This window comes from Camelus dromedarius, chromosome 1 (genome assembly GCF_036321535.1).
Source record: "Camelus dromedarius isolate mCamDro1 chromosome 1, mCamDro1.pat, whole genome shotgun sequence".
In the NCBI taxonomy this organism is placed as follows: Eukaryota; Metazoa; Chordata; class Mammalia; order Artiodactyla; family Camelidae; genus Camelus; species Camelus dromedarius.
Genome location: NC_087436.1, coordinates 78,227,021 through 78,251,399, shown reverse-complemented (window position 1 = coordinate 78,251,399; position 24,379 = coordinate 78,227,021). Strand labels below are relative to the sequence as shown.

General features: G+C 41.4%; 1 protein-coding gene and 1 non-coding gene across 2 annotated transcripts in view; both read left to right on the top strand.

The window, feature by feature from the left end:
- Window positions 1–24,379, top strand: part of RASGEF1B (RasGEF domain family member 1B) — a 492,806-nt gene that overhangs the window by 157,005 nt on the left and 311,422 nt on the right. The window contains exon 3 of the mRNA XM_064485730.1: window positions 19,632–19,685. Coding sequence (XP_064341800.1) covers window positions 19,632–19,685 — 54 coding nt within the window. The remainder of the gene's footprint in view (window positions 1–19,631; window positions 19,686–24,379) is intronic.
- Window positions 5,914–6,020, top strand: LOC116149108 (U6 spliceosomal RNA). Its single transcript, XR_004132717.1, has one exon. It is a non-coding gene; the product is annotated as a U6 spliceosomal RNA (small nuclear RNA).

Sequence of the window (24,379 nt, the reverse complement as noted above, 5' to 3'; positions counted from 1 at the left end):
TTCACTTTCCATTGTACTTTGTATATAGTAGATATTCAAACAAATATTAACTTACCTTGAAGGTAAATTTCATTGTTGAAATAAGATCAAAGCACATGACATGAACCGTTTAAAACGCTCTGAAATAGGAAGTTAAATAAAAGAAGGTAAAAGAGTCAAGAGCTTTTGTCTTTAAAGTCTCTTACATCAAGATAATGATAGTAGTGTATCTAGTGGAACAGTAAAAGGGCTCTTATTTGACTGGTTTATGTCAGATTCCTTGGAAACACACTCTGACATGGAGATTTGCGCATAAGAAGTTTCCTGGGGAGTCCCTCTTGCCTGTATGAGGCCAACGCTTGTGGGTGGGAGGAAGCAGGAAGCAGGCAGGACTGAGGAGTTCCAACATAGGTCTGAGCTGATTCCCCGCAGAGTTCTGATCTGGATGTCACTTCAGAGTTGTTCTATCTCATGTCTAGAGGGCCAAGTCTTTATACCACCCTGTTGACCATTATTGGAAAAGGGTCGGTGACCTTGGGCTAAGTGGCACCTTTTGGCTGGAGGCAATCATGAGAAAGGGACTCAGCTGAGAGCCACCAGCTGCCAATACTCCCAGCAGCTCTGACCTGGCCTCAGTTCTGAAGAGGGGATCTGAGTGGCACACCGCAGCATCCATCAGTGCTACACTAACACCATCAGGGTACAGGTTGGTTAAAACTCAGGTAAAGAGGAGAATAGTAAAAAGCAATACATACATCAACAAAAGACTTTATTTCAACTTAAATATATAAATATGTGTTTATTTGCTAGTCTTTCAATTATAGAAACAAGGCTTTATTTGAGCACGGACTCTCTGGTTGATGTTTTGCATCTTTCATCAAGTGACACGAGAAGATCATTGTGCAAAACATCCTGTTTCAATATTTGTGAAACATCATTGTCCTTTTTACATATAATTTGAAAGCAGTATTTTTACTGATTTGCCTTTGTTATATCTTAGTTTTAAAACTTGATCTTATATTTCATCATAGTGTTAATGCACCTATATGGAAGTATCAAACAGTTCTATAAGCCTTATCATTAAAAACAGCAGTACTCCATCCCACCCACCCCCACCTTTGATCGTCTCTCCATAGGCAGCCGCTTTAGCTCTCTTGTCTCCTTTTCACCTGGACTTACATCCATATAAACATCTCGATGTTTATGTTGTTATTTTTGTCTTAATTTTTCAGTTTAGATATTTTCTATTGATGTCTACTACAGAAATTGATGATTCAGTTTTCTTATATCCCTAATCTCTGTCTCCCTGGCTCTGTTCTTCAACACATACTTCCCCTGATGTCTTCCAATTATGGTTATGTTTTAAAGTTGTGGTTTGTATTTTTAAGCCTACGTTACTCTCATTTACAGCTGAGCAATGGAGTATGCTATGATTTCATTTACTTTTCTATGTAACTTTCAGGGGTTTTTTGGAGTTAGTAATTACCAGAAACTCTCTATGCCTCAATTTCTTCAACTGTAAAATGGGGATAACTGTACCTACCTCTTAGGGCAGTCAGAGCTATAAAAGTGTTAATTATTAGTTTTCATTGATTTTCTTCTTTATATATATCAATCCCTAATTTATCTCAAACTTTTTAACAGGTCTGTAAATATGCTTTCAGTACACTTCATCACATATTGAGTGCTCAGTCAGTAAGTGCCAAAAACATGCATAGCCAATACTCTAAACTGTGCAAAGTAATTTAATGGAGAGAACAATGTGTTTGGAACTGGGAGGCCAGGTTCAAGGCTTGGGTCTCCTCTGCCTAGCTGTATGACCTTGGGCTAGTCTAGTTGAATCGCAGTTTTATAATCTGCAAATAAGAGGATTGGATTAGATAATCCCCAGGGTCTCTCTCCAGTTCCATGATTCTGTTAATGAAATAAAGGATATGCAGAAAATGTCAAGCATGTTAAAGATTGCAGTGATATTAGCTGCCACCACTTCTAGTGCCACGTCCATAAGACCTCTTAATAACCTCTGTCAGGCAAGATGATGGAGACATCCCTCACACCGCAATAAAGGAGAATTTTGCTTAGTCATTCCGCTCGAGCAATTGTCCCACCCCTTTGGGACACCTGGTTGTAATTTGAGGGAGCCACCACTAAATGTCGCTGTAGGTCACATAACTGGTCATAAGTGGTCAGGAGTACTCTGTGTCCGCCTCCAAGCCTCAGAACTACCAGTTGGCTCCTTACAGGTTTAGAAGTACACACTTTAAATACCTGAATGCAAACATCAGAAACAAGGGGATGGGAATTAACTATGATTTTAAAAGGAGAATGGTGATAGCTTCCAAACTCTTCCATTTGCCTGTTCCCTCAAAGGGTGTTTCTGCATATCTAGTTACTGCTGTAAACTGGGCAAACTGGTATTTAGAGGAATACCCAGTTGAGCAATTGCTAGACTGTTTGGTCTACACCTTCATGATTCTTCCCCCTCAATAGAAAGAGATTAAGCTGCAGAAGGGAAATATGGGACTCTTTGTTTCCTGGTTCTTGCTTCTGTTGTATCTCCAAGCTTATCTGGAATTCTAGATACTTAGTGTACTTCATTGATTTTATGGAAATATGCGCATATTTTCATATTTTAATGTTTCTGAAATTGTGATGCTTCATGGAATCAATGGCAACATATGATTAGTAGCACTTTTTCTTTTTTAGTGATGTCTTATAATCAATGATGTCTTTGATGCTATACGGTATTGTATCTGATACGGTATATCCATCTTAATTTATCGGTGGTCAGTACCGTGTTAAAAGTTGTTTGACGGATAAACTTCCTTTTCCAGTGTAATTTTTTAAGGAGCTCAGACTGGAAGAGAAAGCAATATTTGTTGAATGTCCACTGGTGTCTGAGCTATGGGCCATGCATATATGATTGTGTTTAATCCTTTTCATGCTATGAAGTGGGTTTTTGTTTCCATCTTACAGGAGACAAAACTGAGGCCCATAAAGTTCAGTCATTTGTACAAAGTCATACTGCTAGTATGAGTCACTGCTGAAAACTGTGTGTTTATGTATTTTGATCACAAACCCGACACTTTCTGTACCATATTATATTGATATTTCAGGGTACACCACTTCTCTTTAACACCAGGTTTTTCTGACTTAGCCCAGAGAACTTAGCCCTCTTTCTGACAGCCTTTAAAAATGTTGAATTGAACAATGTAGAAGTGGTTTCTCTGAATTCCAGCCTCAATCTTTGTGATTAAAAGGATGGAGTGAGACTTGCTGCAGCTGAGATGTGAGTGGCTTCTCTGTGGGATGTGGGCTCTGGGAGTAAACAGGGCTGGGTAAGTGCTGCCTGGGACCCACCCAGCACAGCTCATGCGGGGCCTTTGGATTCCCGTAGTCTTCTGGAAGACCTTTCTAGGAAATAGTTTTCAAAATGCCTTGAATTAAAAAAATATATATATATTTTTCCTCCAAGTCTCTAACTTACAGAAAGCCAGTGTATCAGTTTCAGAACATAGTTCTAATCAGAGCCCACAGGGTCCTGGAGACCCAGGCACGATGCAGTTCGTAGGAAGGATTTAGTCCGTTTCCCTTAACTTTCCAAGGGGCAAAGCTGAGAAATAAGAGCAAATTCCTTTCACACACCTTTGCTTTGAGAGCCCCTCCCCCTGTACGCAGAGGGGCCCCCCCTGGGAGTCAGGAAGGACCAGAGGGTGGAAGGCAGTTTACATCATATCATCATTGTGTTTGCACAGGCCTAAGAGAGCTGAATCTTCCGTTCTCAGCAACTCTCAGAAATTGCTGAAATACATCCCATTCTACTTCCCCACCTCCTGTTCTGAAGGGCATTTGTTGTTTACAGGCTGCACTTATATTTTCCAATTCCAATCCTTTTTGTTTCAAGTTCTCATTTGTAAATCTAAAAGCAAAGCATTACCAATCTGTCAGAGGTTCTGTTCCATTCATTTGTCTAGAGATTTATCATACAAATATTCCTTTGATATCTACAACTTGGGGTCTTATGATGATACGATAATTTGTGGTTCCTCTTTGCAGTGATTCCTCAAATAGAGGGCATATGATTATAACATATACAGGACATAAGAGACAAAAATTCAAGGTCACTAAGAGATGAGTTGATTACAGTTTCTTAAAGTTCCCTTGGCTTAAGGAGAGTACTATTTGCTGAAGCAATTTTGAAATTATGTATTTAACTTTCCACCTCTTAAGGGAGGTAATGACTCTATATTATGTTTCCTGAGTGAAAACCATTGGATAAAGCCTGTCTGTATCTCTTCAGAGCCATCCATCCATTTCATAGTGATTTGCTCTTGGAAGGAAGGCCAAATGACAAGCATGAGGCTTTTCATTTTATCTAAAATTCTTGAACCTTCCAATGTGAAACACATGAGAGTTACATGGGTATATGTGGTAACATACAAGAATAGAAGTCACCCAGTATCTTCCCAAATACTAAGATCAGGGGGCATCTTGCAATCCTCATTTTATGTGATTTCTTGACTGCATTTCACTCACTTATTTAATTATTCACCTCTTCAATTATTTGACAAATATTTATTGACCAGTAGCTATGATACCATATGCTGTTAATAAGACATAGTCCCTGCTTTTGGGAAACTAATATTCTGTGAGGGCAAGTAGACAGTTAAAGTGTGCTGTGGCAGCCACTCAGACAGGGTTTAGAATGGGATGAGGAGGGAGCACATAAAGGAGGTTCTAGTCCTGATTTGGGAGATCAGGAAGAGTTCCTTTGAGGAAGTGCTGTTCTGTGACAACATTCTGGCTCTTCCACTCCTCTGCTTTTTCTTAATTTCCTTAGCTGATTCTTCTTTCTTTTCATCCTAATAAGTATCAGTGCTCCTGAAGGGTTTGTCCCAACCCCTTATTTCTTATACATTTTCCTAGGTACTTAAAATCATAACCATGGCTTCAGCTACCCTCTACACAGTTGGTGCTTAAGTATATCTTAAACTCGCCTTAGACTATTAAATTAGTGACTCATTCATTATTCTATCAAACATTCATTGACTGTCTACCTCATACCAGACCGTGCCCAGAGTAACAGAGATGAGTGAAGTTGACTTCTTTAGTACTTGCTGAGTTTTCAGTCTCACCAGCAAGAATTATGTCACAAAACTATAAAATATGTGAGAATTAAAAACTTTAGCAACACAGGAAGAGAAACCATTAACTGCCCTTGGTGGTGTCGGAAATCCTTGCAGAGGGAAGTAGGAATTGGCTAGGTGATTCAGGAGAAGGGACTTCAGGCAGAGGGAATATAATAGTATGTGCAAGGACTTGGAGGTCTCCTTGACTTACCCAGATAGCAATCAAATGTTTATGTGCCTAGATTATAGGATGTGTAGTGGAAAGAATCTAGCCTTGATGGTACTAATTGTAATCAGTTTGTCAGTAGATACCATGCTCAGAAACAGGGACATTTTCTTTCAGGCATTAGAGAGCAAGGAAAGATCTCTTAACTGTCAACTTACAGAATCAAATTCTGCAATATCAGGCGGTAATGTAGAGGCTGGAATGGTGGCAGAGAGATCTAGTGGGAAGCTAAATAAGAGGTGACAAGGATCTGAACTAAGACAGTGGCAGAAAAGAAAATTTTATGACTTGAGAGTTTTCTGTAGTCACATCTGTAAGATGTGATAGGGAGGGAGCAGATAAGAATCAAAAAAGACACTGGAATTTGTGGTTGAAAGAGGGAATAGATGGTCTCACTGTTAACCAAGATATGAACAATTGGAGGCAGGTATGCAGTGGGGGAATACAGCTGTGGACAAGTCAAGTTGTCAATGCTTGTGCAACATTCCAGGGGAGATGTTTAATAGGCAATTGGAAATAATGAATTTGAAGCTTGGGAGGGGAGTCAGGGATGAATATACACATTGTGAATGAACATCAATGCTCATTTTGGCAGCACATATACTAAAATTGAAATGACACAGAGAAGATTAGCATGGCCCCTGTGCAAGGATGACACACACGTTCGTGAAGTGTTCCATATTTTTTAAAGAATGAAGTAATGCCATTTATAGCAAATGAATAGACCTAGAGATTATCATATTAAGTGAAGAAAGTCAGACAGCTAAAGGCAAATATCATATAATGTCACTGACATGTGGAATCTTGAAAAAATGACACAAACGAACTCATTTACAAAACAGAGACTCACAGACATAGAAAACAAATTTATGGTTACCAGAGGGGAAAGGGGGGAGGGATAAATTGAGAGTTTGGGATTAACAGACACAAACTACTATATACAGAATAGATAAACTACAAGAGCCTACTGTATAGCACAGGGAAGTATATTCAATAGCTTGTAATAACCTATAATGGAAAGGAATATGAAAAGGAATATATATGTGTGTATAACTGAATCACTATGCTGTACACCAGAAACTAACAAAACATTGTAAATCAACTGTCAATAAAAAATTTTTAGAAAGTAAAAAAAAAAGAGAGCATAATATAGATTGTAGTTGAAGCCATAGAAGTGATGGATTATGTTCATATTCAACAAATTTTTTAAAAAGTCTATTATGTACCAGCCATTGTGAATATGAGTTTGTGTAAATTGTGAATTCACATTGTGAATAGGAGTGTGAGTCTGGCATGGCCTCTGATTCCAGAGTTCCCCGGGGCAAGGGACATAATCATATAAGTGCAATATAATGTGAAAAAGGCTATTATGGAAATATGTACAAGGTGCAGAAGTAACACAAAGGAAGAGATCACACAGAGAGGATGGAAGACACAGAAGAGAAGAAAACCAGAGTCAGAACTCAGTAGCACTTCTTCAAAGAACACGAGAAGCTTCACAGATTTGCTTGTTATTTCTTCAAGGCACATGTCATATCTCATTCATCAAGAGATCATCCCAGCAGAACCCGACCTAATGCCTGCAACATAAGTGCTCAGTAATGTTTGTTGAATAAATGGGCCCAGGGCAGTTGGAAAGAAATGAAAAAAAAAAAAAAAAAAAAAGCATGGGGTTTCCCCAAGCCCTGGGGAACACTTTAATCATCTCTTATTATCCTTTCACATGGAGAGCTTGTGCAGGTGGAACTCAAAATAAACGCTCTGAAGAAATGAAGATGCAGTAATGTAAAACTGGGCTAAGGGCCGCATCTGTCAGCGCTCTAATTATGAAATGTGCTTACGGCAAGCTAGATCTTTTATTTTTATTTCTGGCGTGCAGGAAAATTGTGTAGCCATCGACTTCCTGTCAAACCATCACTTGGAGGGCCTGAGATAATGCCACATCACCATTCATTGATTAACGACACTGCTGGGCTCTTAAACAGGAACCCATCACACTGAGCCTTGCAACCTCCATTCTTGTTGTGCGTCCATTTAAATGATTTGTAATAGCCAGTAATTATGAAAATGTCTTTCCTTCTTGACCTTCTCCCCGCCCCCAAATTTACAGGTTAGTATTTCATCAGTTTGGATTACAAATTAACATACTGGTGGGGTGTTTTGTTTTTTTTTTAAGATGGATCTGTTTAGGCATATATGAATAAACAGAATTACTATGAAAAAGAAAATGAGAAAGACACCGTCAGAAAGCCTTATGATAAAAGTTATTCCTACCACTTTAGCAATAAGAATCCCTCCAAAGGTTGAGCACCTCAACTTCATTGCCCAAGGCTGGTTGGCAGTTTCATTACCATCTTACCTGAGAAGTCTGAAGGAGAGACTCATCCTCCAGCACCTATAGCTAGGCTTGACGCTTAACGGTACTTCGTAACCACCTACCCCCTCCACCCAAATAACTACATACGGTATAATGTTTTTCATTGTTTTATCTGACTGATGTGTAGTTTTCCCAAGCTAATTTTTTTTTTCCTGATCGTATCCTCTCTCTTGCTGCTGGAAAGATTATGCTTTCCTAGAAAATGAGCTATAAAGGCTCCTGGAATGTTTTCTCAATTACTCAGACCTGCAAGCATAGCTCTATGTGTGTGTGTGTGTGTGCGCGCGCGTGTGTGTGTGTGTTGAAAGTGATCATTGACATCACTTTTCTTTCCTCTCAGGTACTGCATAGTATTCACAGTATAAGTCATTATCCATCCAGTTTAACCAGGAGTGTGAAAAGGTGACAGCATACAGTCACCTGGAGGAGTGTGAGGGAGGTCATGCAAGGGAGGAGAAGGCCAGTCCCTAATCTCTGCCCCCACCCACATGCTCTTCTAGAGCCCAGGCTTCCAGTAACCTTGGAGCTTTCCCCTTGCTTTCTCATGCACCATTATGGGCTTCAGGGGCACAGATACATCCTGTAAATAGGCATTTGTGAAGTCTGTAGGGTGAATGCGGCTGGAGACAGAGCTGGAGACGAAGTCCAGAATTCTCTGAAATAGTAATAATAACTGCCATTTTTTTGAGCACACGTCCTCTTAAATTCTCACATATACTCTAAGGTAAATGGCCTGGTTCCCATTTTATACATAAGGGATTGCGGTTCAGAGAATTTAAGAGATGAGCCCTAATCACATAATGTGGGCAGAGCCGGGGTTGGAGCCCATGCCCTTTCCATTAAGCTTCCCTGCTCCCAGGAGGAATAGGGGCACCTTTGGCAAAGCCAAGCTTTTCTGTGAGCATCTTTTAGAAGAAGGGCATCATGTTGCTAAGAGATATTCAATCACCATGGCTTTCTTCTCTGTGCTTTTGAAGGCAGATGGTGATGATTGCAGGGTGGAGGTGGGAATGGAGAGGAAGGTGACAAGGAGGATGAGACTTCAGATCCTGGGGGCAGCCAGGAGTCAGCGTAAGATGTGAATTCTCTCCTGTTCACTTCGAACATGCATATGAGGAGTCAGGAGCTGACAGTAAGTTTAGTAACAGCACTTCTCGCTACATCAAGGAAATGCATAGCCTTAGGGATAAAGGAGAATCAGGATAATTAATTTGGAGAAAAATCCCTACTTTCTAAGACTTATGACCATGGTGGGTTATGCTAGTCATTTGGAAGGGTCTGCTTCTCAGCTCCTCAAGGGCATAACTCAGTTCCGGCATGTCTACCGCCCTGCGCAGTGTGAGCAAAATGGTGTTTCCTCCTGTGAACTATTTTCTTTATTCCTCATTGCTTTCTTCAGCTTTACTTTGTGCCAGACCTGAAAATCTGGAGCTGTCAGCTCTAGTCCAGCCCCTGCAGAGCCCAGTGGCAGGGTTCCAATTCCTGACGGTGGTGTGTGTGAAGACAGTTCTGCGTGCAGGGTGATATTTATGGCTTTGTCAGCTGTTGGCACCGTAGAAATGGGCTTAAGATGGCCAAAGGAGCTTTAGTGGATGATGAATGTTTGTTTAGCATGATGATCTAGGGAGCTGAGTTACAGGACAGCCTCTCAGCAGCAGGTCCATCCTGGTCCAGAACGTTCCCTAAGAGAAGAAAGTCCTGGTTCAGCAGTTAGTCCAGGATCAAATGTGACCAAAGATGATGAACATTTGCCTTGGAGCTGCTGTTTACTCTAGAAGGTCCTCTGTCTGCCATGGCTTCGTGTGTGGTAGGCATCTTCTTGTCCTCTTCCCTGACCCATCCTAAGACTGGGTGATTGAAGGGGCTATGTCTTTGTTTCCACTCTGCTCTGACTCCATGGCTCAGAGTCACCTGATCAGCACCCTGACCTTAGTGTTAATATTTATTTCTGAAGAGTAAGACAGAGCTACATATATCAAAGTACCAGTACTGTTAACCATATACAAAGCGTTTTAAAGTACATAATTTTCATTTCATCCTTAAAACCTTCCAGGTGGTGAGGAAAAGTTTACTGTGCTCTTCTGAAGACAAAAGCCAATGATTTAATCAATGTTACAAGAATAATAATCAGTGGAATCAGGACTAGAGCCAGGTGTTTCTGATTCCTAGAGCTGCACTCTGAGGTAGACCAGCTATAGCTTGCAGGCCAACTCTGGCCACTGTCTGTTTTTGTATGGCCTGCAAGCTAAGAGTAGTTTACACATTTTTAAATAGTGGGGGAAAGACAAAAGAAGAATAAAATTTCATGACATAAAATTATATGTAATTCAAATTTCAGTGTCTATAAAATAAGATATAAGCCTAAAATATTTTTCATATGTCCCTTTTTAGAAAAAGTTTGTCCAACCACTGTCACAGATGATCAGTAGAGACCCCTGGTACATTCTCTCTGCATCAGTTTGCTAAGGCTGCCGTAAAAAGGACCATGAACCGGGGGGCTGAAAACAACAGAAATTTATTGTTTCACAGTTCTGGAGGCTAGGCCCAAATCAAGGCGTCAGCAGAGCCATGCTCTGCCTGAGACTCTGAGTAGACTCCTTCCTTGCCTCTTCCTAGCTTCTGGTGTTGGTCCGCGATCCTTGGTGTTCCTTTGTTTGCCTCTGCAGCCATCCAGTCTGCCTCCGTCATCACATGGCTGTCCTCTCCTCATCATCCCTCTGTGTGTATCTGTGTCCAGGTTTCTCCATTTTTATAAGGACACCAGAGTTACTGGACTAGGACTCACTGTACTGACTTCATCTTCACTGGATCATCTTCAAAGACCCTATTTCCAAACAAGGTCACATTTACAGGTACAAGGGGTCAGGACATAGACACCTCTTTGGGGAGGACACAGTACAGCTCATAACACATTTCCTGCTGCAGAGTGTTAGCCCCACATTATTATCATTCTTCTATCATCATTCTTCCTTCTTTCCCTGCCCCCACCCTGTGCCCCCTTCCCTGCTTCTCCCTCTCTCCACCCTCTTGCTTTCCTTACCTCATTCACTATACATTCAACAAACATTTCTGAAGTTCCTACTGTGTCCTCATTCCTGTGCCCCTCACTGTGCTAACGTGTAGTGGCCGAAAATGCTTAAGAATTGGCTTCTGGCCTCAACGAGCTTACAGTGCAACGCAGAAGATAACCACCTGTGGTTAAGTTCCATCAGAGGGGTTTGTGTAAGGTACACTAGAGATTTGGAGGCATCTTAAGGTTCTAAATTATCACATAGTGAGTAATCTTTCATAATAATTGATGTGGTCTTATTTAAGTACCACAGTAATTAACTCAAAAAGTACAGATGCGAATATACATTGAATTGTAGTGCAAAGTCTCCTCACTGTTCTTTTGAAGTCAAAATGTACAGAAATCTTCTGCCCTTCGTATTTGCCTTAGTTCCTTCAATCTCTCTTCCCTTAGCACTTATGTCAGATGAGGATTCTCTGCTCTGGAAAGAACAGTGGGATGACCCTGAGGAGGGGCCTCTGGCCTTGTTATATTAAGTTGATGGCTTTTAGGGAGCCTTGGTCTGCAGCTTTGTGGGGTGGAGCTGGACAGCACTCAGGGCCTTTTGTCTCAGTATGTTGCATTTTGTTGTGTTTTCTTTGAAGCTCTTTGTTGCTCTGCTCTCTCCTCCTGGCACTAATTGGTTACATTCAGATACCTTCGTGGAGTGCATGAAATGTGTTCTGACAGCTTCTCCTCCCCCTGCCCCAGAGCTCAGTGTCTCCCTGGTCTTGCAGGATCCTCCTGGGTCTGGGGTGTGAGGGCGCAGCAAGGGAGGAGGTTCGTCCTTCTGCAGGGGTGCAGGTGGGGACCGCATCCTCAGGTCCTATTGTTTTATCTCTGTGCAGCTTGTAAACCATTGAGTTCCTCGTGGTCCCTGCAGATTCAGAGCTTCCTACTGGTTGTCAGCCCCAAAGATGCTAACCTGGTGGAAGCATGGAAGACCCACTCCCTGTAGGAGCAGGGAACTGGTACTAAAAAGTAACACCTCTTCTCCTCTTCTCTTTAAAACAGAGCTCTGAAAGTAACACATATTCTCTTCCTAGGGTTCAGAGTTGCTGCTGACCTTAACTTGGTATCTGTACTTTGTATGTATTTCTCAGTCTCTGTTCTCCGTAGCCCTTATAAGGGAGGTTTTTTGGTCTTTTTGCTAAAATTCACTATGCATGCAAAGGCTCTTCAGCTTTTGCAAATGGTGCTGAGTAAGAAGAAATTAATATTTATTTAACAATAGTCTGCTCTGTTAATTTTAAGTGGATTTCATATTGCACCCTGATGCTCCCAGAGTACAGTTCTCACAGCACAGTCTACCCCAGAAATACTTCTGAAGGCCAGTGACGAGCTGTGGTTTGAGCACTTACTAGTGAAGAAAATTTGGGCAAATCACTTAACCTCTCTGTTTTCTTAGTGTCCTAGAGTTGAGCGTAGGACTACTTCATAGGGTTGTTTTGAAGTTCAACTGAAACAACGTGCGTCAAGGAACTTTAGAAATTGGAAGTTTCATGTAAATGTCGGGAGGTATTATCACTATTGTCCTAATTAAAACTGGGCTATGGAAATTCCAGGCAGAGATACCGTTTCTTCTTGTGTGATGTCCTAAAAGGCATGATTATCATTGCTATTAATTTGCTTTGGGTATTTCTTACTGGTTCTCAAGGTATGGTTACCAGACCAGGAGCATCAACCTTACCCGGGAATGTGTTAGAAATGCAAATTCTTGGGTCACACCTCAGACCGCCTGAATCAGAGCCTCTGGGGGTGGGGCTCAGCCATCTGTGCTTTGACAAGACCTCCAGGTGATTCTTCTGCCACTAATGTTTGTGACCGACTAGCTTAGAGATGTGCCCAACCGGGTGTGTGTAGGCTCTGATATTCTTTACCTGGCTTTTCTTTCAGACATGGAAGGGATTCTGAAAGACAAAAATGTGTGCACCTAAAAGTGAGTTGTCCTTGTCAGTTGACCTCCCAGAACGTGCCTGCCAGCTGGGTGTGCCATTTTCAGCATTGAAGTAGATCCTAGGAGTACAGGTCCTTAAAGCATCACCTTGGTTAAACCCACTCTTGTTGGAGATATGCTGGGGGTCCAGAGAGGTGCCCCCTACTTAAGTGGGATAATGACTTAAGTGAATGAGATGACTGGTAAGCTATTCAGTGAAATTCAGTAGAGTTGCACTGAGCTTGATTCCTTTTCTGGCCACCCTTAAACTTCAGGTACCTCCTTCCCTCTAATGGTCTTTAGTCTTCCTCTCATGAACCCCCACCTCTGATGTGCTCTGACAGGTCTTAGAAACAGCCAGGTGCCCCACTGCACACTGTGTACTTGCCCTTCATGTCCCTGGATGGCACCTACGCCATGGCTGTCATGATGGATAGGTGGACAGTAGTTGCTTGAGTAAAATGAAAAACAGAGCTCTAAAGGTAATTAAGATGGAAGAGGGAAAGTGGTGGGAAAAAAATTAGGGAAATCATGGTACTCTTGGGATGATCCACAGGGCAGAGGCACATGATAGGTGTTCAATAAGTATGTATGGAATGAATGAATCAGGAAGGAATTGTGTGTTTGGGGAGCTAACCTGCCTACTTAACTTACGAGCATCTGTCTCATTACAAATGAACAGACATTATGCCTTGATTGAGTGAACTATTAGATATGTTTAGTTTTAAACGCAGTCATAAATAGATTTGATCTTTCCGTGGTTCGAATTCCCTCCCATCAGCTTTCCCTTAATTATCCACAAGTGTTCCAAACCTTCATTAGCTAAATAGGATGCAGATGATGGTCATTAGTCTGGGATATAAATCCTGCTGGCATATTCAATGGCTTTTCACTTGGTTAATTGAAATTTTCAGTATTCATGGACTACAAGAAAACACTGTAATTTTATCATTTATTCAGGGGTATAATTTTTTCCTTTAGCTGGTTGTGTTTTATAATTATGCAGTTTAAAAAAATAAATATGAATGCCACACTTTGCCTGGAGGGGAGACCACTGTTGTTAGCGCACATGTGTCAATACTGGTCTGGGAAAGCATGAAAACCAAATGGGAAGTCACACTTTGTCTAGAAATCATAAAACTGGCCAACTAAAATGTCTAAGAAACCATGTGTACTTTGGGGACCCATCGATTTAAGTGTTTAAGAGACTTCCAAATTGTTACTAATATGAGTAGATCTGGTCTTGACATCTACCAATGAATAAGAACTCATTCAGTTATCTGTGGGGTGCAAACTGCAGGCATCAAACGGAGATGCTTTATGCAGGCATCAATCCTTTAAATGGTTCTTTGCTTTCAACTGCATTTGACAATTTATCAAAACTAGCCAGCCTCTGGTGATACCTGATTGAGAGTGAAACACACACACACACACACACACACACACACACACACACAGGAACAATGAATACTTGAAACAAAACTTAATAACGTTATCATCAGAGATTCAATTTCTGAATTCTTTAAATTTTTATAATCCAATACTTAAGCAATTCTTGCCTCTTGCCCCCGACATTGTTCCAATTTAATCGAGTAAGTGTCATATGTTTGCTGTTTTAAAAACATAAATCCTAGATATAGACAATACGTGGCAGAAATTGGCTCAGTAGAGGCAGTGTCTCTATTTCTGTTCTTTTTCCAAACCTAATTTAGTGGGAATGAAACAACATTGTAATAACTCTAAGAAGTAAACTCGTCTTTAAAAAGGGGTGTAGAACCAATGGAGCCTCTTTTCAGTGCTCAATCACTTTGCCAAACGCACCCGCCAGTGAGGATGGAGTGAGAAGCTGCCCTTCCAGAAGTCTCTTTTTGTAGGCTGGACTGGAGGAGCCATCAGTTGTGGCCCTCCATCCAGTTCTCTGACCAAGGCCTTAGCAGCCTCAGTCGTTCATCCCAAGTCACTCTTCCTTCTGGGTTGCTTTAGCCTTTTGGCCCACTTGGAATATTTCTATCAATGGTTGTTAATGTTAATTTAAGGAAGACATGTTTAAGCACATCAGTCTTCTAAGTGAACCTTTATATATATATATTTAATATATATCAGTCAGTATGTAATTTATGTCTGTCTCAAAGTTGGATATAATGGCATTTTGTAAGTTACACTTTTGTGAATCCCCTGTGAAAGCCTCTCTAGCCCTGTAGATAATCAGGAGCAGACCATGTTACTCAGCCAAGCGTTCTGTCCTCGGAGGATGGAGGAAAGAAGTAGGCAGTGAGCTCACTGATTCTAAACAATGCCTGATAAAATCAGGCCCATTTTCTTCAAAGTAGCAGGGTCTCATGGCCTAAAAGGAAAAAACTAGGGGGTTCCTCATTTCATAATGAAGAACGCAAGACCTCAAGGCCAGCAATCCGTCTTAAGCTCACAAGGACGTCTATTAAGAAGAGAGAAGAATTAAACGCCTAGACGCCTGAGCAAGTGGTCCGCTTGTTTATCTGTCCAATGACTCCATCATAAAAGACCGGCAAAAATATAAGCTCTGATAAGGGTCATGTTCAACTCAAGCACATCAGCCACAGTCAGTATCTGCCCTTGGCAAAACTGTGTCAAAGTAAATTGTATCATAGTGGACAGAGCAATGCTCCACGCAGATCTCTGAGCACACTGCCCTCAGCTGTCAGCCCTCTCAGGAAATTGCCTTTGGCTGAAAGAGACATTGTGCCCAGCGTCTGCCCTCTTCCCAGGGCATCCCTTTCCCTCACCCCAGCTTAGGACAAGTCTAACCCAGCTTCATAGCTCCCCATTTGGTTGGCTGAGACCTTTGTTGAATTTGCACCACAGCCCAACATCTCCCCCTTCTCAGTCCTGCACCTTTCCCTTCCCTTCTCCAAGTGGAGATCCAAGAGCACTCCCTAATAAGCCTCGTGCTTGCTGATCTCCATCTCACAGTCTGCTTTGCAGGGAGCCTAACCTGCGACCTGTGTGACCTATTTCTAACACCATTGAGTGTCTGGTGTCTTTGTGATGGAAGTCTTCATTTCTCTCCTATCGAAATCTGCTTTTGAAATTAATAAAAGACAAGAAGAACCTGCTTGTAGGAAAAAGAATGAATAAATTTATTCCCTCCAGGGTGTAACAGACCAACAAATTACAACACATGAAATTTCCAATTTTCCCCTTTGCAGTGACTCTTACACCCTAGCATCCCTTGAGGGATTGTTATGATTCAAAGTCTTACGCTGAAAACAGCTCTAACAAGTGAAATTTCAGGCATCAGTATATAAATGGACAACAGTGAGGCTTCACCTTTCTAGATTCATTTCAGGAAATTGCTACAACCGTCCATGTATAATACGGCTCACCCCATGCTGGTCACCCCGCCGACAGCGTTAGATGCCTGTACTCTAAAAAAGTCATTGTGCTTCTTCATGCTTGAGCTCCCGTGACAAACGCAGCACCAGGCGAGCTGTGCTGGAGGGACTCATTAGGAGTTTCCTCTTTAGTAGAAAAATATTGATGCAACAATCAAGAAGGTCATAGCACGGGTAAGCCATGTTTTGAGTCTTTCATTTTCGCTAATTAAAGTGAACGTGTTACTGGAAGGTTTAGAAAGCCCACCCAGAGTCATTCACGATAGCTGCAGTTAGGAAACTGGGATGCCAGCTGAAGTTTTTCAATGGAATGAAATGAGACTGACCAAGCGTATAGGTAGAATCCCCTTAGAAAATGGCCAAATTAAGGACGTGGACTCTCATTGGCCAGACCTCTTTTACACTCGTCTCATGTCCTGAGATTTCACTGTGTATTTTGTCCTTTGGCTCAAGTGGTTCTTTGCTACAAGTGTAACGTTTAGAGCTGCCTGTATTAATATTTTTAGGGAAGCTAATTTTACCCATCTCTGACCCTAATTTCTCCTCCAGAAATTGTTCTCAGGTTATCTGAGACTGTTTTCGAAGGTTGAATAGTATTGTTTAATTTCGAAGATCATTTTCCCAGGGGCCAGAGCACTAATGTCGGAATTCTTAGACATGTTCCTTAATTTACTCTCCCCCGTGGTGTATCTTAAGCTTAGTTAAAAACGCAGTTAGAGTCACTCAAGTTGCCCCCGTGTGGATGACCACACAAAGTCTTCAGTAGCTGGAATTTCTGTCTCCCCTAGATTTTACTTCCATTTAGGACAGAGAATGAAACTAGAAATCAGGAACAGGAAGAGAACTTCCCACCATTAGACTTCTGTGTCCTGGAAAATTTCCCACTAGTCAGGGAATCAGCATCATTTCCATAACCAGCTCCTTTAGAGTTTAGACCTGTTGTTCTCGACTGGGGATGATTTTGCACCCTGCTCCAGGGGACGTTTGGCAATATCTGGAGACACAGTTGGCTGTCATGACTGATATGGGGAGGCGGGTGTGCTACTGGCATCTGGTGGGTAGAGGCCAAGGATGCTGCAAACACCCTATGGTGCACAGCACAGCACACACATCCCCACAATAAAGAGTTATCCAGTCCAAAACGTTCATAGGCCTGGCCCTGAAAACGTGATTTAGCCAAACCAAGTGGATAACAGACAATAGATACATGCTCGATGGAGAGAAAATGTATTTCACTCTTCAGGACCCTTGCATGTCTCTCCCTTGGCTTCACTTTGTAATGCTGCGACATGTGAGGCTGCTGTTCCAGCAGTGTGCTTCCAGAACAGTGTTTTGGGGTAAGGACTGCAGTCTTTTTTTTTTCCCCATCCAGTGCATATTTAGTGGTTACCTTTTTTGTGCCGGGCACTGGGCCAGGTAATTGGGTTACAAGTCTTCTTGGGTCTTTATGTTCCTCTGAAAGCGAACATTGAGGTCTTTCTCATGATATGGTACAAATGCATAAAGATGATGGAAGGTCATGAGAAAAACATTTGGTGGGAAGATTGTAGGGGTGGGGTGTGGGAGCTGTCTGCTTCCTTGGCTCTTCTTGCTTTCCTTACTGGACCAATTTTGACTTTGACCTTCCTTCTTTTTTTTTTTTTTTTTTCCCACCACCCAAATTTGTTCTTACTTTCCTCTTTTAATTTAAACTTTCTGAATAACATGTATCCCTCCTCTTACAAACAAAATGAAAACACAAATAAAAACTGCCAACAAACCAAGTTTAAAGATCACACCCAACCTAAACCTTAAATTTAATTTTTCTTCATTAAAGATGCTTTTCTGTATGTTTATCCATGTCTGTGTTTTCTGTCCTTTAATACTGCCTATATTTTGGGTCTGAATATGTGCTGGCTCAGATTCTTAACTTTTTCTATGGGTTGTCCGAAAATGAATCAAAACCCTAGATGGGCTGATAAATATTTTTATGTTGCGTGAGGCAAGAATGGGAAAAAGTTGAAATACATTAGATCTTTGAGCCATATAAAACTCTTTATTATACATTTCTTTTAGTTCTTTTGGTTCTATTCAACCAAAATAAGATAGTCAGTATATATATATATATACACACACACACACAACACACATACATACATATATACACACATATGCTTAATGTGTAAGCATGCATATATTATAAAGCAACAACAAAATAATAAAATCTTGAAAACAATCTAATATTCATCAGTAATGGAAAGCCTATATAAAGTATGGTATATCCATATTGTGGAATATTATGCAGCTATTAAGAAGAATGAGTCACAGCATATTTACCTAGCAGTCCATAAATCCGTATGAGAAGAAGCTGATATGGTTTACACTCTTGTGTGCTGGAGGTTAACCTGCGGAAATAGAAGAGGTGTTCTGAGTTCATAGACTAGAAGAAAAATTAACCCCAAATTATTGTATCAACTCTACCAATATTTTATTTTGCTATCTGTACATTTATAGCTTTTTCCTGTATGCATTCATGAATTCATGGAATCAGGCCTTTTTATTAATGATTCTTTCACTAAGAACTATAATAAAACTTGGACACAGACTCAAAAAAATAAAGAATCAATCAATATGGACAGATTGGAAAGATGTTGATAATATGGTCTTAGTAGAATGGTATAATCTCAGGAAAGAAACTTCTCTATGTGCATGTGTATATATAATACATATAATCAATATGTAGTACTTATATATTTGCATAAAAATAGACAAGGTGTGGAAGGATGAACACAAATTTTTACTATTGGTTACCTCAGAAATATAGGTTAGAAAGGGGGCTGACTCATTAAGAATATATATTAGTTTTGTAATTAAAGAGAAAGTGGAAAATTTTACAGAAAAAAAAAATGTAATACCATTTATGTGGTCGACCATAGCTCCATTGAACTCTTCATAGAATAGTCCAAATGCAGCAAACTTGCTTGTAAATCTCAACTGGCCTTGAATGCTGACGTGAAGTGCCTTTTTAGTGGCTCATCAGGCCACGAAAATATCCACACAAATATGTGAAAAGTCAATCACGGGGAGAATGAGGGAGCTGAAGAAAGTGGGGAGGAGATGGCAAACCCCAGGTCTGCTGTTCAGACTCATACATCTCGCGATGGGGAGAAGCTCCACTCCATCCCTCAGGCGCATCACAGGTCTCGCTTGAAAGATGTAGGCATCTGACAATTTGCACGTATCTCTTTGTGATCAAGATGGAGTACTGTGGATGGTTGAGAACGTGGGTTCTGGAGTCAGACTGCTTGGCTTTCTTTCCTGATCTAACTATTTCTGAGATATGACAATTAACCTAAGTGTGCTTCAGTCCTTTATTTGTGAAATGAAGATAAATACAAGTAATAATGAATGTTCCAACTTGGAGGGGGTGGCAGTGGGTGCAGTGAAGGCAGGCGCTTGAAAATCCAGAGAAATCAGTGGGGTTACGGCAGGTGGTACCCACCTGGGATTGGCAATGCACAGGGCAGCATCAGTATCATTGCGCTTTGACGGTTCTTACGTGTCTCCCCCCTTCTTGTTTTGCAGACCACCATTTTCAGCACATTGGCCAGTGAGAAGTCCTTATCTGACTGCAAAAAGGTAAGTCAGCCTCCAGGAATTCCAGCCAGCTGTCAGAGTAATAAAAGGCTTCAGAATTGATGACACTCAGTTGAAAAGCTCTGGTATCAGTGAGAATGTTCTGCTGACATATTGTCATCCTCTTTCCCCAGAGATGGAAATTTGAATGGTTCTCTTTAAGGATGTGGAAAACTCTGTTACAGTTGACAGCATTTTCTTATAAAGAAGCCTTGGTTCCATATATTTCTATCTCGCTATTATCTGATATTTTATTCTGCAAGATGAGCATCAAGGGAGTTCAGGCCAAGCGGCATGGCTGGTGTCTGTATCTTTGTTTGCAAATTTAAATCTAATAAACCTAAACCCACTACAATATAAAAATGATTTTGTATTTTGAAAGCTGATCATAGAGCATAAAAATCTGGTTTGGATTCACCACAGTCAAGTTTGAGAAGCTGTCATGCTTTGCAGAAGGATTAGCCTCGCTGGCATCCGAGGGAAGCCGCCCCTGTAATGGATCGTGTCTGAAGCCTGCCTGCTGGAGCGGTAGCAGCATGTCTAATTCCTGGCCTTTGCAGTCCAGGGGGCACTTTTATCTGCCTCTTTAATCTTAGGTTTAACTAGATCTTCTCCTTCTTGAGGGGAAAGAAGTGATTTCACAGTCTGAAAACTCAGATGAATCGGTTGACACTATCTATTGATATGGAAAACCAGGTGCATAAAGTGTTGGCCCGTGTCTCCTATGTTAGTGACTTGGCATTTCTAAGGATTTTATACCATGACATTGTTTGCTGTGCTGTTTCCGTTTCTGAATTTACTAGATATGGAAATAGGTAGCAGGAATCATCATCTTTGAAGGTGGCGGGTCGGCCCACTGTTCTGAATGCCATCCATTTCTTTATCTTGAGAGTTTTTTTTATTGCTTATTAAGTCTCTGATTGAGTTCTGCAGTGTTTGTCTTGTTCTCAGCTTCCCGAGGGTGAGGTCCATGTAGAAAATTGTAGATCTTAGAAAACAAAAGGACTTTTGGGGTTCTGTAGTCCCCCAGAGTGGGACTGCCGCCGATATGGTTTATAGGTGGACTTCTAGTCTCCACCTGCATGTTCTACTGACAGGGAACTTAATGAGCCTGACTGTTCACTAGTGAGACAAAGTATTTTACCGAGCCAGTGTCTGCCTCCTTTTGATTTCTGCCTGGTGATTTAAGTGTGAAGCCAGCTAATATGCTTTCTTCTGAATCTTCTCCCCACCCCACTGCTAGGCTAATTATCTTCCTTCTTTATTTCTAATAAGATGTTGATAATGATTGATTTCCAAAAAACATGGCTGCCAGGAACTGGCCATCTGATTTCAAAACCTGGCTCTGCCACTTGTTACGTTTGTGACTTTGAGTTGGTTGCATAACATACTTGTGCCTCACTCTTCTCATCTGTACAATGGGGATAATAGTTGTACATAACTTGTATGGTAGATGAGTTAACTTGGAACAGTGCTCAGCACATACTAAGTGCTGTATTAGCTATTATTATATGGCTTCTAGACCAGGTTGTCTTTTTTTTTCCTGCATGGTCTTTATTACCAATGTCAAGAATTGTGCTTTTCACCCTTTATTCAACAGGCTTGGTTTACAAACTTGGTGCACGACAGGCACAACAGAAGACATGGCCTGTGGTGAAAGCATAAGCTGTAGGCATTCTTGAGTGTAGCACTAACGTTTTACTAACACAGTGTAAGATGGCACATGTTTCTATTTATAAGTGTATCCTTCTGTTGACTGTGTGAAGTGTAACATCTTCACATGTGCCCTTAAGACCTTTTTCCATGAGCTGGCATTAAAACATGGCTCTCTTTATATTTCTGTAAGTGATTCTTTTAGTATGAATGCAGGCCATTGTGTTTATTTTTATTCATTTGAAATTTTTCATCAGTTAGGATAATTTAGAAACCCAGGTCTGTTATCCAACTTATTACTGCCTCTCCCAGTTCTGTCAGGCACAAACTGGACTAGCAGAGTTGGTCTCTCTGACTTCACTTTCACTCATCCATTCACCCATGTCTTCAGTGAACAGGGGTTCACTGAGCGTCTGCTGTGGGATATGAACTGGAATATCACAATGAACAAATCACATCTGACCTTTATCCTCATGGAACTTGTACATAGTCATTAAATGAGTAAAATTGTGATGCATGATACACTCTGATAGCAAAATTGTGATGGATGATATGACTTTTTTTTTAAGTTGGGAAGTTCTGAGGTCATATACTAGGAGGGCCTAACCAAATCTAGGAGTCAGGGGAAACGTTCCTGAAGAATTGACCTTCACGCACAGTGAGCGAACAGGATCTGGCCGTGTGAAGGCAAGGTGGCGGCAGAAAAACAGCAAGTGTGAAAGTCTGGAGGGGAGAGGTGGAGAGCTACAAAATGTTCAGAAGGTCTGGAAATTACAACTTGAAAAAGAGAACGAGAAGAGAGATAAGACGCAGCCCGATCATGAAGGGCCTTGTAAAACTGTAGTAAGAGTTTAGATTTATTGTAAGGGTCACAAGAAATTTTTAAAGGACTTTGAACTTGGGAGGGTAGGTGTGTGTGACATGTTTTTTATTTTAAGATCACTTGGCTACTGAACGACAGAGAAGCAAGATTTTAGGTATGAAGTCCAGGTGGAAGGCTATAATCTAGGCAAGAGATAGTAGTGGCCAGAATCAGAATTGTGGCAGTGGGATCGAGAGGTGCTTGGGTGATAGAATCAGCAGCGTATAATAATAGTTGGGTATGTGAGAGAGGACGTCCCTAAGGATGATTCCCTGATTCCTGACATGGGCAACTGGCAGGACTACAGTTTTCTGAGAAGGAGCAGGGTTAGGGAGGAAGCTGATGGGTTCAGATTGATATATGTCAAATTTGTGGTCTGTGTGAGGTCCCTAGTACAGATGACCAGCTGGCATCTGGGCACATAGAGTTATAATTCAGGAGAGCTTTCTGGGCTGGAGATACGAATATGGGAGGAGCATGCATGTAGAATAAGATTGAAAGAGTAGGAATTGGTGAGATCACCCATGGAGGGTGTGGAGAGTGAGAAGGAGGAGGGTTGAGGAGCAGTGATACACAAGGGCTGGGAGAAGACTACGGACCTGTGAAGGAAACTGAGAAGACTGAGCCACTGACGTTGAAGGAAACCAGAAGAAAGTGATGTCACAGAAGTCAAATCGATAAAAAAAAAAGTTGTCATTAAAAATGAGGTAGTAATTAACATCAAAGCTGTTGCTGAAAAAAAAAAAAAAAAAAGAACTGCTGCTGAAAGGTTAAGTAAAATAAGGACTGAAAAGCTTCCACTGGGTTTACCAGTATCATAGGTCACTGTTGGTTTTAATGAGAGCAGTGATGGGTGCACAGGCCAGACTGCAGCGGATTTAAAATTGAGTAAGGAAGGAAATAGAAATGGTAAAATAGATTCTTTTTAAAAGGAATTTGTTGCAAAGGGAGGAGAGGGATGAGCAGTTGGAGGGGGGTTACAGGGTGAGAGCGGGATCCTTAGGATAAATGTGAGCACATCTAAACTCAAGGCACACTCTTAGAGGAGACGCCTAAGTTATTATCTTCTGACTTTCTCCCTCCATGATCTCTCCAGCCCAGACTGTTTAAGTAGAGTTGACAACACGGGGTGGGTGTGTACTTGGGTAGAAGGCTCCCCAAGCATGTCTCATTGTGTCTCCTGCCGCCTGTTTTCTGTTCATTGATATTTATATCTTTGTGTCTCGATGCTTTTCCGTCTCTCAGTGCAAGATATTTGGACCCAGATGTGTTGTCTCAGCAGTTTTTGTGTAGGGACACTCTGACTCAGCACCATTGAACTTCCAACATTTTAATTGGAAGTAATGTGCAAAACAGATACCCTCACTCCTTCTCCCAGGCTCCTTGCTCTGATCCTGACCCCCACCCCTGGGGCATAGGTCAGAGATAGGTGAGGGGTGATGGATAGGTGAGGGTGATGGATGGGATGAGGGTCAAGGCTAAGATGAACCCCAGGGATGGGTTACAGGTTAGCGATTTCTGTTTCACAAATTACTTGGAAATGAAAAATGGTGGTTTTCCAGTTTGACGTCACAATGCCCTACCTTATCCTGCTGTAACTTCCGTCTACATAACGGTAACCCAGACTCCAGCCAGAATCCCTATCCGTAGTTGTATAAATAGGTTTCTCATGTTGGAGAGTTTATTTTGAAAATTCAGCTGTCATTTTGATGGTTCATTGTACCGTGTGTGTGTGTGTGTGTGTGTGTGTGTGTGTGTGTGGAAGGGGCTCCATTTCTCTCTCTGTATGTCTCTCTCTGTTCTCTTTTCCTGGACTTCTGATATCTTAACCCATGTAAATGAGAACCTTTGAAAAACAGTACATTTAGGAAATATGTCCTTATATTAAAAGATGGTTTAGGGGCTATGTGGGAACCTCAAGGAGCGCCGCCTGTGGATGGTGGTAGTTTGTGGGGGTACTTGTGGTTGTGTTGACTGTGCTCTCTCTTCCATCCAACCCTTGGCTCTGACTTGAATCCTCCACTGTTACCAATGCCGTGTGCGTATGTGCAGAGCACGTGCCTTTGGCATCACTTAGCCCCTTGGATAATGTTTTTATTTTTAATAGACACAGATGACGCTTCACTCACATATGGAGGAAAGGTAATTTTCTTTCAGGAAGGAAAATATACAATGTAATGGG